The 16,529-nt window shown below is 49.4% G+C and overlaps 1 protein-coding gene across 1 annotated transcript in view; it reads left to right on the top strand.

Annotated features, from left to right (window-relative positions):
• The window catches only part of OTOF (otoferlin), an 89,252-nt gene that overhangs the window by 52,319 nt on the left and 20,404 nt on the right, over nt 1–16,529 (top strand). Inside the window, exons 24-34 of the mRNA XM_038132078.1 lie at nt 172–361; nt 3,766–3,890; nt 4,612–4,746; nt 6,036–6,197; nt 7,132–7,251; nt 8,568–8,729; nt 9,525–9,687; nt 13,662–13,792; nt 14,500–14,529; nt 15,297–15,452; nt 16,417–16,483. Coding sequence (XP_037988006.1) covers nt 172–361; nt 3,766–3,890; nt 4,612–4,746; nt 6,036–6,197; nt 7,132–7,251; nt 8,568–8,729; nt 9,525–9,687; nt 13,662–13,792; nt 14,500–14,529; nt 15,297–15,452; nt 16,417–16,483 — 1,441 coding nt within the window. The remainder of the gene's footprint in view (nt 1–171; nt 362–3,765; nt 3,891–4,611; nt 4,747–6,035; nt 6,198–7,131; nt 7,252–8,567; nt 8,730–9,524; nt 9,688–13,661; nt 13,793–14,499; nt 14,530–15,296; nt 15,453–16,416; nt 16,484–16,529) is intronic.

Here is a 16,529-nt window from a genome sequence, read left to right as displayed (position 1 = left end):
ACCATGATGGGAAGAGGACACTGCCTGAGCCAGAGCAGTGTCATGATCCCAAAGGGTCCTTGGGTTTAAGGAACAGCAGCACAATGCCCCAGAGAGGTTGGGTGCTCCAAGAGCGGTCTGTCTGTCCATATTCCCGATATCCATGTGAACTCTTCCATTCCTTGCGCACAGCTCCCCGGGAAGAGGGGCTTCGGCCCTGCCGGCTGGACAGTCCAGGCCAAGATGGAGATCTACCTGTGGCTGGGCCTCAACAAGCAGCGCAAGGACTTCCTCAGCGGCCTCCCCTGTGGCTTCGAGGAGAAGAAAACCCCCCGAGGCCAAAACCTGCCCTCCTTCCCACCCATCAGCCTCCTGTACACCAGTAAGGAGTTCCCATGGGATGGGACACGGAGGGGGGGCGGGAGGAAGCCTGGCTGGACACCCTCTGCTCCAAGGGCTTCCGGGAGCTAAGGGGGACATCATTCCTGTTGTCCTATGAAGATGGGGGTGGGAATCGTGTCCCCTCATCCCAATCCTGTTCAGAGCTGTCGTGCACACAACAAGGATGCCAAGGAAATTCGTATCCATTTGGGATTCGCGCTTTGAGTTGAGATCCTTCAGCCACGAGCAGATCCAGGCTCCTGAGATATGCTTTGGATGGGCTCTGTCCTGGTTTAGGGTAAATCTGGGAGAGAACTTCCAAAGGGGCTTCCTCTAGAAAGCAGATGCAATCAGCCCCTCCGTCAACCGGTTCAGGAAAATATTTCCTTGGAAAAAAGTGGGAAAAAAATTTATTCAACAGGCAAAGAATTCACCAGCACACAAAAAATGAACAATATCAAACAATAAAACCTCTGGCCGCTCCAAAGGAGATGGCAGACTCAGAAAGTCCCCTCTGTGGGCTGTAGCTTGGCTCACTCTGTCTCTTATCACTCCCTCCAGTCCTGGATATACTGCAGCCCAGAACTTGCCTGGTGGGCCACAGGTGGAGCTGCCGGTGTTCTTCTGGGTGTTCAGTCCAGGGCAAATTTGGGAGAGACCCCCCGAAGGGTTTCCTCTAGAAAGCAGATTCAATTGGCCCCTTCCCCAGCCGGTCTGGGAAAAATACCTCCTTGGAGAAAAGTAGAAAAAACTGTTTATTAAATGATAAAACCTAAACAACATCAAACAATAAAAGTTCTTGCTGCTCCAAAGGAGATGACAAACTCAGAAAGTCCCCTCTGTGGGCTGTAGCTCGACTCACTCAGTCTCTTATCAGTCCCTTATCAGTCCCTCCAATGCTGGAAATGCCACGGCCTATACCTGGCCTGGTGGGCCACAGGTGGAGCTGCTGGTGTTCCTCCTGAGCCGGTTTAAACAGGTCCACGAAAAAGAAAAAACCACAGTCCAGGGAACTTCTCTGCCTCAGCTAGCTAAAACTAACTAAAGACAAAGGAGAGCTCTGTCCTGCTGTCTGTCCATCTGCAGACAACACAATCCAGGAGCAGGAATGTGGAGGAGTGAGTGCAGTGCCTGAAAACAAACTGTGAGCTTCTTCCCCTCGCCATTTCTCTCTCAGAACCAATCTTAAAGGTGCAAAAATTATTTCTGGGCTAAACAGATGAATGGGGATCGTTAAAACAAAAATTCACAGACAAAGATTCTCTAATTAGTCAAAGATGGAAAGTGATGTGCTTATTACACTAGCAGGTGGCATGGGGGTTGTCCCCAAAATGCATGACTGAGCTGTACAAAGATTTTTGCCTTCTATTTATTCTCCAAAATAATACATGTGCACAACCCCGGCACCTCCCATCCCCGCTCTGCATTAAAGTGAGGTTATTAGTCCTTCACGCGTGCACAATTCTTCTCTTGAATTGGGTCAGTGGTCTCGAATTGGGTCAGTGGTCCCAGGGATGAAGTCAGGAAGGTCTTCTTCCGGTTCTCTGCGACCCTCTGGCACGATCCAAGGTTCCCTGTGTCACCCCGACATTTTTATGAAATCCTTTTGCTAGGAATTTCTTCTCCTGAGAAGCTGAGAAGGCCTCAGGAACAAATGTAAACAAATTACTATCTGCTGCTGTAGAATGCAACCAGTGCATTCTTGATTGGTCCATGTTAGATGTTTCTACTTAATAACCAATCAAGAATGCAGCTGCTCTTGGACACTCTGAGAGTCACGAGCCTTTGTTATTCATTCCTTTCTATTCCTGTCTCACCTTCAGATGCATCTTTTCTCTCTGTTCTTTTAATATAGTTGTAGTAAAATCTTTTTAATATCATATACATCCTAATATAATAAACCAACCTTCTGAAACATGAAGTCAAAATTTCTTATCTCTGCAGCAAATCCTAACCACCCTAAAAACCACATCACCCCTGCTTTGTGATGGATTGACACAGAGTCCAGGTGCTGGGCACTGTTCTGCTGGTTTCAATACAGGAAGAGCCAAAATGAGAGGTGTGAGACTCCAGGCGGCTCTTCAAAATGCAGTTTATTACATCCAAGATATGACAGCAGTCCAGGGTCGTGGGTGACAGAGCCTGTGCCTACAGCTGTCAGCTCCAGCTGCAGGCAAGCCTGGAGACCCTTCAATTTTGGTTACAATGCATTATTTACTTTTTTTTGCTGAGCATCTTAACATGGAAGAACCAATCTATACCTTAACTTTTACCTATAGCCTATCACAGCTACTGTAATTACCATTTCATGTTACTATTCTCCAATCACTAAAAGTTAGTGCGTTGCAGTCTAAGCTAGAAGTTGTCTTTCAGTTTTCTTGCAGTGGAAAGTTCTGAGGCCTTTTTCTGCTTGCAACATTGGCAGTCTTGCTTTTTCTGCTTGGTATAAGCATCTTCTTGTTTGAGGTGGGTTTATCCTTTGCTCTAAGCCATAAAACCTCCTTCTAACTCACACCCCCTTTGCCTCCTTGGTTATCCACTAAGACTGGCTCAGCAATTCTTTTCTTCTATATCAAAACTTGCTTCCATCTCTATTCCTCCTTCAGATTCTACGTTCAAAAATCCTTCTGCTAGGCACACACATCTGTGAGACTTTCCTGTTGTTAGCGTTCAGGAACACATAATCACGGAATGATTATATGCAGGTGCTTTTGTTGAAGAGCTCTGGGTGTCAGGGGTACAAACCCAAATCTGACTCCGACATGGGTTCGGGATAAAGATGTTTTTATATTTTATCGTTATATAACTTTCATGTTAATTATTAAACATATTTTTCTATTGTATACATTGATTTCATCCAAGCATGGGCTTCTCATGGTCCGCCTCAAACTTCTAACATAGTTTTCTCATTATTCTTCTTACGATTAAACAATAATTATATTTGATTACTAAACAATCATCACATCTAACAATTATTTATCATATACTGGTTATGCAGGTGCAATTTCACATGATCGGGCAAACACAAAGCCCAACATTTCTCAGGGTCTATTTTTAACATTTTTCCAAGGCCCACTAAGTCTGGCTTTCTTTCTAACTCCCCGGATTTTCTATGATTTTAAGACCTTTTACTAACACTGTCAAACTTTCATCCCTCCCAACACAATGTGTTCCCATAATGGTTCACTTGCTCCACTTCCTTCTACAAATGAGCTCAAAATATAACAATTAGCTTTAACTTAAGCATCTAATAATCTTTAACCCATCGTTGGTGCACCTAACTTCAATATTAATTGGTTCTAACCCCCAGCTAAAATCTTAACCCTTTAAAATCATGATTCAGGACAAGACTCCCAGAGGCCACCCCGAGCCATCCTATCCCATTCCACTCCCTCTCTCTTCCAGAGAAACAGGTGTTCCAGCTGCGAGCCCACATGTACCAAGCCAGGAGCTTGTTCGCAGCCGACAGCAGCGGCCTCTCGGACCCCTTCGCACGGGTCTTCTTCATCTCCCAGAGCCAGTGCACCGAGGTGAGCATTCCTGGGATGCGGGGACCGAGAGGCGCAGGGATGGCTGGCTCTGCAATGGCACAGATCCCATAAATGAGGATCAGGCTGGTCCTGGACTCCTGTGGAGGGAGAGCTGCTCTGGAACTGGGAATTGATGGTTTCCAGGAGATCTCTCCCCAGGAGCCCATTCCCAATTTATGTCCCACATCCTGGTGGCTGCAATTCCCCGTGATTCTCCATAATTCCCAACAATTCTCCATGATTCCCACTTATTCCCTGCCAGTTTAGGCAGAACTGGGTCATGTCAAAGTGATTTTTCAGTCTTCCTTTCCCAGTCTGAGGGTTGCCAATCTTTAGGAAGCCTGGGAATCACCCGGCTCTGCTCATCTGCCCATTCCCAGTATGTGTCCCACATCCCGGTGGCTGCAATTCCCTGCGATTCTCCATGATTCTCCATGATTCCTTGTGATTCCTGGTGATTCCCTGCCAGTTTAGGCAGAACTGGGTCATGTAAAAGTGATTTTTCAGTCTTCCCTTCCCAGTCTGAGGGTTGCCAATCTTTAGGAAGCCTGGGAATCACCCAGCTCTGCTCATCTGCTCTTGGATTATTTTCCTCAGAAGAATCCCTGGGTGATTCCCAATGCCTCCCTGATCCAAAAAACACACAGCAGCCCCACCCGCCACCCTTTCCCAGGACCCTGGTCCGTTCCTGGAGCAGTAGGAATCTCTCCCATTTCCCCAGGTTCTCAACGAGACCCTTTGCCCGACCTGGGACCAGCTCCTGGTGTTCGACAACGTGGAGCTGTACGGGGAAGCTCACGAGATGCGGGATGACCCCCCCATCATTGTCATCGAGATCTACGACCAGGACACTGTGGTGAGAAAATCCCAGGAAATTGTGCGTGGTTTGGATGCTGGGATCGCTCAAAATTTGGAGGCGGAGGATTTGGGGAGCTTTTTTCCCTGATCCTTGGAGAATGGTCTTTCCGAATCTCCCACGGAGCCTCTGCCGCTCATAAATCTCAGATGTGTCTTATTTTTGGAGAAGGAGGAAAGAGGCTGTAGCCAAGGAGCATTTCCATTTGGGAAAACTGCTCATCCCTGGCCTCCTTGCTGTCCCAGGCTTCAGCTGTCCCAAATCTCCTTCAAGGATTCAGGACTGAAAGTTTTCCCTGAGCTTTGGCATCCCAAGGCCAGAGCGCTGATCCCGTTCCTGTTACGACCATGGCGGGAAGAATCGCAGGGCTAAATTTGGAATTCCCATGTTGGATCCCCAACCCCAAGTGCTCCTGGGGAAAATCACAGGGTTAGTTTTGGAATTCTCATGCTGGATCCCCAACCACAAGGGCTCCTGGAGAGAACCACAGGGCAAAATTTGGAATTTCCATGTTGGATCCCAATCCCAAGCGCTCCTGGGGAGAGCAAAGGGGCTAAATTTGGAATTCCCATGTTGGATCCCCAACCCCAAGTGCTCCTGGGGAGAACCATGGGGCTAAATTTGGAATTCCCATGTTGGATCCCCAACCCCAAGTGCTCCTGGGGAGAACCATGGGGCTAAATTTGGAATTCCCATGTTGGATTCCCAGCTCCAAGTGCTCCTGGGGAGAACCATGGGGCTAAATTTGGAATTCCCATGCTGAAACCCCAATACCAAGTGCTCCTGGAGACAAACACAGGGCTAAATTGGGAATTTCCATGTTGGATCCCCAATCCCAAGTGCTCCTTGGGGAGAACCACAGAGCTAAATTTGGAATTCCCATGTTGGATCCCCAACCCCAAGTGCTCCTGGGGAGAACCATGGGACTAAATTTGGAATTTCCATGTTGGATCCCCAGCTCCAAGTGCTCCTGGAGAGAACCACAGAGCTAAATTTGGAATTCCCATGTTGGATCCCCAACCTCAAGGGCTCCTGGAGAGAACCACAGAGCTAAATTTGGAATTCTCATGTTGGACTCCCAACCACAAGGGCTCTTGGGGAGAACCACAAAGCTAATATTGGCATTCCCATGTCAGATCCCCAACCCCAAGTGCTCCTGGGGAGAACCATGGGGCTAAATCTGGAATTTCCGTGTTGGAACCCCAACCCCAAGCGTTCCTGTGGAGAACCACAGAGCTAATCATGGAATTCCTGTGTCGGATCCCCAACCTCAAGTGCTCTTTCCGTAGGGAAAAGCCGACTTCATGGGCCGGACGTTCGCCAAGCCGGTGGTGAAGATGTCGGACGAGCAGTACTGCCCGCCGCGCTTCCCGCCGCAGCTGGAATATTACCAGATCTACCGCGGCAACGCCACGGCCGGGGACCTGCTGGCCGCCTTCGAGCTGCTCCAGGTGCCAGCTGGACAAAGGGAGGGGAAGGATGGATGCAGGGTTGGAAGGGAGAGGGGTTAATTTATGGAGAATTGGGAATAATGGAACAACCTTCACGTGGTCGTTGGTCTGCTGGACCCTTGTAGTTTCTCTTGGATGATCAACCATTTGTTGTTCATCAAAGGCACCTGGAAGTGTCCAAGGCCAGGTGGGATGGGGCTTGGAGCAGCCCAGAAAGGTGGAATTTGTCCCTGCCCATGGCAGGGGGCTGGAATTCAATGGTCTTTAAAGTCCCTCCCAGCCCAAACCATCCCGTGATTCACAGTCTGGGGCAATACCAGAGTTAAACTCTTCTACTTTTGTGCCTCATGCTCCATCTGCTGAAATGCTTTTCCCATCTCCTTTTTCTGCCAGGGCAGGTGCTCATCCAACCCCTTTTTCTCCCAGTTTTCCTTGGACTGGGTGAATGGCTCACATGGGATATTTGATCTTTACTGAGCCCTGGGCTGGAAACGGGACCTTAAACCTGCTCCTGGGCTGAGCTCTGGGACCACATCTCCGTTTCCTCACACACAGCCCAGCAGGTGCAATTCCAGGATGGAACAGCCCCGGGATGGGCTGCATTGGTGGGCTGAGAAGTTTGGATTGCTCCGAGGACTGTTCTGTGTGGAATTCCCAGCACCTTCTGCTCCTGTATTTTCTTCTTCCCAAAGCACCTGCCCTGGGCTCTCAGCCCTCTGAGACACCCCAGATCAAACAACTGGGACCAGTTCCACACAGCCCAGCTCCCTTTGGAATTTGTCCCTGCCCATGGCAGGGGTTGGAATGAGCTGATCTTTGAGATCCCTTCCAACCCAAACCCAATCTGTGATTCCACAATTCTGTGAGAAGGACCAAAAGCTGCTTCCCAGCAGCTCAGAGGAGCAGATCCTAATCCATGATCCACCTCTTCCAGATCGGCCCTGGGGGTAAATCAGACCTGCCCCCCATCGATGGCCCCACGGACATGGACCGAGGCCCCATCCTGCCGGTGCCTCTGGGAATTCGGCCGGTGCTGAGCAGATACAGAGTGGAGGTAACCAATGTCCATGTGGAGCATTGCCTGGGGCAGGAGAACATCTCCAAGGGTGTTGGAAGGGCAGGAGGGAGCTGGGAGTCGAGGATCTGTCCGTGGTGGCTGTTCTGGGAACCAGGCTGCAGCATCCCTAAAAAAACCAGGGAATTGGATCATTCCTTGCTGTCAAACCTGGGCAGGACCACAATTGAGCAGCACCTGGGCTGAGATGCAGCTCACAGAAAGTTAGAGATGGACACGGAGCTGGATCATCTGCTCCCAGAGCAATCCCATAGCTCAGGTGTTCTGTATCCCATCAACCTCAGGAAATGAGGATGGGATGCTTCTCATGTATCCAGGGATACCTAAAGGGGGATTTTGTATCCAAAATACTGTGGGCATCAACTCTGTCCCTTTGTGCTGCCACTGCTGGGGCACCTCCATTGCTGGGGGCAGCTCTGGGCCCCTCCTGACAGCAAGAGAGGCCTGGAGCATGTCCAGGGAAGGGAATGGAGCCCCAGGAGAGGCTGAGGGAGCTGGAAAGGGGCTCAGCCTGGAGAAAAGGAGCCTCAGGGGGGACCTTGTGGCTCTGCACAGAGACAGGAGGGGACAGCCAGCGGGGGTTGGGCTCTCAGTGCTCCGGACTGGGGACAAGGAGAGGACTGGTCACAGGTTGGACTCGATGATCCTGGAGGGCTTTTCCAAATGATTCCATGGTTCTGTGATGTGTCCCTTGAAGGTCCTGGTGGACATCCGTGACCCAGACAATGCCCACAGGGATGCTCAGGGCACATCTCAGCCCTGGGTGAAAGTGTCTCTGCTCAGGTGAGGTGCCACTGAACAGGTCCCCAGAGGGATTTTGGTTCCTGGTTTTTCATACATTTGCATCACAATAAATGAGTTGTGTTCCTCACAATTTTAACACAACCATGGGGAATAAGGAGGTGGGGAAAATATGAGGAGGTGGGGAAAATCTCCATTTTCAGGAATTTTGGATGGTGGCATTTTGTTATCCCAGATAGGGACAGGGAAGTTTCCCCAGTGACACTGATCCCACTGGGACGAAGCGATGGCAGGGCTGGATCCAGAGCCACCACAGATGGAGAGAGCTGGATTCCCAGGGCAGGAAAAGACCAGGAAGGGAGAAAGGCAGGAAAATGCTGAGGGCAGGAGGCTGGAGACCTTGGGCTGCAGGGTGTAAAGGAGTAGACAATTCAGGGATCCACCGCTGCCCTGTGATGGCATCAGCAGTGGGATCCCTCTCCATGGAGAACCAGCTCCCAGGGATCATCCCTCTCACATTCACACACTCCCTCCTCCCTCTCCTCCTGCCCTAGATCTTGTTCTGGGGGCTCAGAGACCTGAAGAGAGTGAACCTGGCCCAGGTGGACCGGCCCCGCGTGGACATCGAGTGTGCCGGGAAGGGCGTCCAGTCTGCCCTGATCCAGAACTACAAGAAAAACCCCAACTTCAGCACTTTGGTCAAGTGGTTCGAGGTGGTGAGTGTTGCCCCTTCCCTCTGATCCCTCAGATGGAACCTGGAATTTCTGCAGCCCACCATGGCTCCAAGCCCTTTACTCCAGTTTTCCTAAAACAATGGAGCACATGGACACCGTTCCTTCACCTGAGGGGTCCCAAGACACATTTTGCTGAAGCAGCTCCGGATTTCTTCCTCCAGCATGATCCTGTTCCTAATCCCCACTGTCCTTCCCAGCAGGATTCTATTCCTAATCCTTACTGGTTTTCCCAGCAGGATCCCATTCCCAATCCCTACTGCCCTTCCCAGCACGATCCCATTCCCAATTCCTACTGCCCTTCCCAGCATGATCCCATTCCTAATCCCTACTGCCCTTCCCAGTATGATCCCATTCCTAATCCCTTCTCCCCAGCATGATCCCATTCCTAATCCCTATCTGCCTTCTCAGTCTGATCCTACTCCTAATCCCTACTACCCTTCCCAGTATGATCCCATTCCTAATTCCTACTGCCCTTCCCAGTATGATCCCATTCCTAATCTCTACAGTTTTTCCCAGCATGATCTCATCCCCAATCCCTCCTGTTTTTGCCAGCAGGATCCCATTCCTAATCCCTACTCCCCAGCATGATCCCATTCCTAATCCCTACCACCCTTCCCCAGTATGATCCCATTCCTAATCCTTTCTCCCCAGTATGATCCCATTCCTAATCCCTACTTCCCTTCCCATCACAACCCCGCTCCCAATCCCCCCTGCCCTTCCCAACCCCCAGACCAGCCGCTCCCATTCCCTGGTGACCAGCCCTCCCCTGTTCCCCAGGACCTCCCGGAGAATGAGCTGCTGCACCCGCCCCTGAACATCCGCGTGGTGGACTGCCGTGCCTTCGGGCGCTACACCCTGGTGGGCTCCCACACCGTCAGCTCCCTCCGCAAGTTCATCTACCGCCCGCCCGACAAGCAAGCCCAGCACTGGAACATGGCAGGTACCAGGATTGGGACACGGGGACCTGGTCTGGGACAAAAGGGAGGTGGTGAAAAATATTGGGCAGGAGATCTTTCTCCTTTTTGATGCCTTTATTAACAAAGAAATCAGCTCGGGTTGGGAGAACCGATGGGTTGCGCACACGCCGCTGTAGCACGGAGAAGGAGGATGATTGCAGCTTTGTCTGCTGGGATGCAGGCAGAGCTGGGGCTCCGTTCCTCACAGGAGCATCAGGAGATCCTGGTTATCCAGTCTGACATTCGAGGTCCTCTTTCTAGCTGACATCCTTTAGGTTAGGGTGAGGGGTAAAAAGGATCTTATCACTGGATTCAGTTGCTCACCTTTAGACATCACTTAGATCCCTTAATCCCATGCTGGCTGATTGTTTTAGGGGTTTTTTGCAGGATTTGGTGAGGTGTTTACACCTTTGCACGCTGGTCCTTCACATTTGCGTGTTAGCTCCGATTTCACCTTTGCAGTCCCAGGTGTCATCTTCGAGTGGAGCGGGGAGGGGAGGGGATGCTCAGTGAAAGAGGGATTTTTAACCATCAACAGGTAATTAGAGAAAAACTATTAAAAGCAGGTGATTACAACATGAAATTATTAACAATGAATAGTTAAAACTCCAACTTAGCAGCAATTTAACTATGCAACCTTTTTTTAAAAAAATGAACACCTTTTTCTACTCATAACAGGTGGGATGGGCTGTGGGACCGTGAGAGGAATGGCTAACCCACAGAAATTATGGTTCTTTTCTCCAAGAAAAACCCTAACTTCAGCACTCTGGTTTGGGGAGATGATGTGGTCTTTGCAGGGCAGCCAGGACGAGGGAAGAGACGAGAATCTTGGCTCTGTGTTTCAGAAGGCTGATTTATTATATTATCATATATATTATAATAAAAATGTTAAACTAAAACCATACTAAAAGAATAGAGAGAAAGGAATCATCAGAAGGTTAGACAAGAAGAGAATGGAATGAATAACAAAACCTTGCGATGACCAGAGAATCTGAACAGCTAGACTGTGATTGGCCATTAATTAGAAACAACCACATGAGACCAATCACAGATCCACCTGTTGCATTCCAGAGCAGCAGACAGTCATTCCTTATATTTTGTTCCTGAGGCCTCTCAGCTTCTCAGGAGAAGAAAATCCTGGCAACAGGATTTTCATAAAATATGTCTGTGACAAGACCCCTAAAAATTTTTGTAGTAAAAGTGAAAAGCAAAAAGGAGTTTTAGTTTTTTGATCTTCAAATTATTGTTTTTTCTCTAATTAAAAATTCTATGCACTATTTATATGTACACTATATATCTATATATCTACTTATATGCATATATCTATTTATCTATACAGTATATATTTATATACACTATTTACATCTTAGACTTAGCATATTAAAAAAAAACCACTAAAAGCTACAAAACCCACAAATTTAAAGTCTTTTAAAGCTATTTTATTTAATTAAATTTTAACATGTACTTTATTTCTACCTTTCTACCAATAACTAATTATTTATCTACACAACATCTACTTTGTGTTTCTTTCTAACCAATATTTTATACTCCCAACACTATAAAAAATATAATAAATTAAAACCAAAAAAGAGATCAAACACCCAAAATCCTTCATCTTATTTCCTATCCCCCTCCATATTAAAAACCCAAAATTCTAAATTTTTCACTCTATAATAAACTATTTATACACCTATAAATTTCTATTTATATTGTACTCATAAATTCCAATTCATCCCAAAGTCTTAGAAACTTTCTCCATAAACAAAGATTAAAAACAATATTCTCCTAAAAATCAAAACAAATGAAACAAACGAAAAAAATTCCCTATACCCTAAACTCCAACAAGGTTCACCTCCAACATCTCTGCAGCTTCAGGACTCGAGTCCCCAGGTGTTCCTCAGGACTGGGGCAGGATTTGGCCACACTCAGTCCCCATAGTGGGAGCAGAGTTCCAGGCCCCTCTCGCCCCCAACCACCCCAATCCATCAGCACCCCAGGAAAACCCATCCCAGACCCACTTCCCACCCATCCCAGCAGCCGAGGGCTTGGGAGTCTTGGGAATTACTCCTCTGTTCCCAGTTTTGGGGCTGGAGGCTGGGCAAGATTCCCAAGGACATGTTGGGTCCCTACTGTCCTTTCCAGCATGATCCCATTCCCAATCCCTACTGCCCCTCCCAGCAGGATCCCATTCCTAATCCCTACTGGCCTTCCCAGCATGATCCCATTCCCAATCCCTACTGCCCTTCCCAGCATGATCCCATTCCTAATTCCTACTGGCCTTCCCAGCATGATCCCATTCCTAACCCCTACTGCCCTTCCCAGTATGATCCCATTCCTAATCCCTTCTCCCCAGCATGATCCCATTCCTAATCCCTACTGGTCTTCCCAGCATGATCCCATTCCTAATCCCTACTGCCCTTCCAAGCATGATCCCATTCCCAATCCCTACCAGTTTTCGCAGTATAATCCCAATCCCTACTGCTCTTCCCAGTATGATCCCATTTCTAATCTCTACTCCACAGCATGATCCCATTCCTAATTCCTACCAGTTTTCTCAGCATGATCCCATTCCTAGTCCCTACCTTCCTTCTCAGTCTGATCCTACTCCTAATCCCTACTGCCCTTCCCAGCATGATCCCATTCCTAATCTCAGCATGATCCCATTCCTAATTCCTACTCCCCAGTATGATCCCATTCCTAATCCCTAAACCTGGACCAGGGGTTGTGTCCGAGCCACCGGAGGCTTTCAGGACAATCTTCTCTGCCTCTTCTCCTCTGGACATTTCTGGTTTATCCTCCACCTTCCTTTGCTCTGGGTGGGATTTTGGTCCTGCTGAAGGCTCTGTGCTCATTTCCACTGCTCCAAACATGGTGGTCCCACTGTGCTCCGGCCTAAATCCTGCGGGATCTCACCTGACCTTAATTTCTGTCCTGAGTCCTGTAGGATCTCACTTGAAATATTGGTTCCCAGCCTGAATTCTGTAGGATCTCACCTGAACTCTCACTTTCTGGCCTGAATCCTGTAGGATCTCACCTGAACTCTCGATTCGTAGCCTGAATCTGTAGGATGTCACTTGAAATCTCACTTTGTGGCCCGAATCCTATAGGATCTCACTTGAACTCTCACTTTGTGGCCTGAATCCTGTAGGATCTCTCCTGAACTCTCACTTTCTGGCCTGAATCCTGTAGGATCTCACCTGAACTCTCGATTCCCAGCCTGAATCTGTAGGATGTCACTTGAAATCTCAGTTTCTGGCCTGAATCCTATAGGATCTCACTTGAACTCCCACTTTGTGGCCTGAATCCTGTAGGATCTCACCTGAACTCTCAGTTCCCAGCCTGAATCCTGTAGGATCTCACCTGAACTCTCACTTTCTGTCTTGAATCCTGTAGGATCTCACTTGAAATCTCGGTTCCCAGCCTGAATCCTGTAGGATCTCACCTGAACTCTCACTTTCTGGCCTGAATCCTGTAGGATCTCACCTGAACTCTCAATTTCTAATCTGAATCCTGTAGGATCTCACCTGAACTCTCCATTTCTGGCCTGAATCTGTAGGATGTCACTTGAAATCTTGGTTCCCAGCCTGAATCCTGAAAGATCTCACTGAACTCTCTGTTTCTAGCCTGAATCCTGTAGGATCTCACCTGAACTCTCACTTTCTGGCATGAATCCTGTAGGATCTCACCTGAACTCTCAATTTCTAATCTGAATCCTGTAGGATCTCACCTGAACTCTCCATTTCTGGCCTGAATCTGTAGGATGTCACTTGAAATCTCAGTTCCCAGCCTGAATCCTGTAGGATCTCACCTGAACTCTCACTTTGTGGCCTCAATCCTGAAAGATCTCACTGAACTCGTACTTTCTGTCTTGAATCCCGTAGATCTCACCTGAACTGTCAGTTTCTCCTCTCCACTGTCCCTCTCCCTTGTTCTTTCTCCTTTTCTGTCCTCTCTCCAGCCAAACACCTCAACGGCTACCTGGCCATGACCAGCAGGGCCCACCGCTCTCGCCCCACAGGGGAGATTGTGGTCAACATGGAACCCGAGGTCCCCATCAAGAAGATGGACACGATGGTGAAGCTGGAAGCTGTGAGTATCCGTGTGGCAGCACCTCTTTCCTCGTGGAATTGCCAATTTCTGAGGGATTTCAGCCAGAATTGGGAAGGCAGCGTGTCCCAGGGGTGTCACACTCAATGTGCCTGTGCCCGTTTTTGGGTCCAGAATGGGAATTTCAACTCCTTCTCCCACCCTTCTTCTCCAGAGCTTCCTCCACAAAAACACATTCCTGAGGAGGTGCTCTGAGAGCTGGAGCCCCTCTGCTCTGGAGCCAGGCTGGGAGAGCTGGGAGTGCTCACCTGGAGAGGAAAAGGATCCAGGGAAAGCTCAGAGCCCCTTGCAGGGCCTGAAGGGGCTCCAGGAGAGCTGCAGAGGGACTGGGGACAAGGCCTGGAGGGACAGGAGCCAGGGAATTGCTCCCACTGCCAGAGGGCAGGGCTGGATGGGATTTTGGGAATTAGGAATTGTTCCCTGTGAGGGTGAGGAGGGGCTGGCTGGAATTCCCTGGGAAGCTGTGGCTGTCCCTGGATCCCTGGCAGTGCCCAAAGCCAGGTTGGATGGGCTTGGAGCAGCCTGGGACAGTGGGAGGTGTCCCTGCCCATGGCAGGGTTGTGGAATGAGATGGGCTTTAAGGACCCTTCCCACCCAAACCACCCTGGGAATGATGATTTGCACTCAGCTGAGGGTGTGTCCTTAACCTGCTCTCCCTCTCCCTGTTCCCTTCCATCCCGGGGCGGCAGAATTCCGATGCAGTGGTGAAGGTGGATGTGGTAAGTGATGGATCTTCTCTGCATCCCTCCTCCCAACTCCCTGCTCCCTCTCCAGCCCTTCCACGTCCCTTCTGATGGACCAGGCACCCTCCCCAGCCCAAGCCAGGCACGGACATCGCCCCTCTGTCCCATGACAGAGACACAGCAGTGCTGTCCCCTCAAGGGATGTGGCAGTGGCCTCATTCCTGCAGTTTGGGGAGCTCTTTTGGGCCAGGACTTCTCATCCCAGCTATCCCAGGACAGGCAGGGATGGGGGAGGAATGCTGGATATTCCCACCACAACCAGGTACCAGCTGGGAAAGGTTCCCTTGCTCCACCCAGGGGACCCAAGGTGTTTTGCTGGGCGCAGTTTCGACTCTTGCCGTGGAAGATTCCAGAGATGTAGCCTGGGGAATGCACGGATAAATAGAATGATGGAAATGGGGATGTGTTGTGGGACTGCCGCATCTCTGGAAGCGTCCAAGGCCAGGTTAGATGGGGCTTGGAGCAACCTGGAACGGTGGAAGGTGTCAGGATTGGAATTGGATGAGCTTTAAGGTCCCTTCCCACCCAAACCCTTCCGTGATTCTGGCACTTTCTCCAAAACCTTGGTCACCCTTGGGTGTTCTGTGCCTCAGTGTCTGTGGCTGTAAAAGGGAGAAAGTTCATGAGGCCCCTGAGCCTGGGGGGTTCTCCCTCCTCTGGTGCTTCACCTTTGTACTTCCAGAAACAATTCCTTCTCACCTGACCCCTCCCCGTCCCTGTCTGTGCTTCCCTTGTCCCTTCAGACCGAGGAAGAGAAGGAGAAAAAGAAGAAGAAGAAGAAAGGAGGAGGAGGAGGAGGAGGAGGAGGAGGTGGGGAGGAAGTGGAGGAGGAGGAGCCGGACGAGAGCATGTTGGACTGGTGGTCCAAGTACTTCGCTTCCATTGAGACGATGAAGGAGGTGGGTGAGGAGCAGCAGGGAGAGGTATCCAGGGGAGATGGTTCCCTTCCTGAGAGGTCTCCCCTAATTCCAGCTCCTTCCAAAACCTTGGGGCTGTGCTCCATTATGTGTGGAAACCCCACCGGGGATCCCCCTGATTGGGAGACCCCAAAAAGTTCTGTGCCAGGATTGAGAGACGAACGGGACTTTTGGTTTTTTTTTTTTGGTCTTCAGGTTGTTGTTTGTTTTTCTCTTATTTAAATCTCATCATGCTGTCTACATCTCAGATTTAGTGTGCAAAGAGAAAGGCGCCAAAAGTCACAAGACACACGGGTTCAAGCTGTGTGTTTAAAATAGCTTTTAAAGCTATTTTGTCCAATTAACTCTTAGAACGTATTTTATTTCTACCTTTCTACCAATAACTAATTATTTTTCTGTTCACACAACATCTCCACTGTGGTTCTTTCTAACCCTAATCACCCTGTGCCACCAACACTGCAGAAAATGGAGCAGATGAAGAACAAGGAGGAGATCGGACATCGCCCAAAATCCTCCATCTTGTCTCCTATCTACCTCCATACTAAAAACCCAAAACTCTCATTTTTTCACCCTGTGATGAACTACGCTATTATTTATTTCACACACTCGTAGCTTCCAATTCATCCCAAAGTCCTGGAAGCTTTCTCCACGGACAAAGGTTAAAAGCAGTGTTCTCCTGGGGACCAGGACTTCTCAGGACAGACAGAGAAACATTCCCTGTGCCCTCGGTTCCAGCAATTACGGAATCCCAAAATTGTTCAGGCTGGAAAAGCCCTTGGAGACCATCGAGTCATTCCCTGGCACGGCCAAGGCCACCGCTATGTCCCCAAGTGCCACATCCACGTGGCTTCAAATCCCCCTAGGGATGGGAACTCCACCACTGCCCTGGGCAGCTTTTCCAGGAAAAGATTGTTCCTAATATCCAGTGGTTTCCTTTCTCCCCCAGCAACTCCGGCAGCAGGAAGCGGCCGCGGCAGAAGCAGAGGAGAAGGAGGAGATGGAGATTGGAGAGGGTAAGGCTGGGAGGGAGAGAGGGAGCACAGCAGGGAAAGGTGAGAC

The sequence above is a fragment of the Motacilla alba genome, chromosome 3 (assembly GCF_015832195.1).
Source record: "Motacilla alba alba isolate MOTALB_02 chromosome 3, Motacilla_alba_V1.0_pri, whole genome shotgun sequence".
Lineage (NCBI taxonomy): Eukaryota > Metazoa > Chordata > Aves > Passeriformes > Motacillidae > Motacilla > Motacilla alba.
Note: the sequence above shows the minus strand (reverse complement) of the source record. Positions and strands in the feature narration are given on the sequence as shown.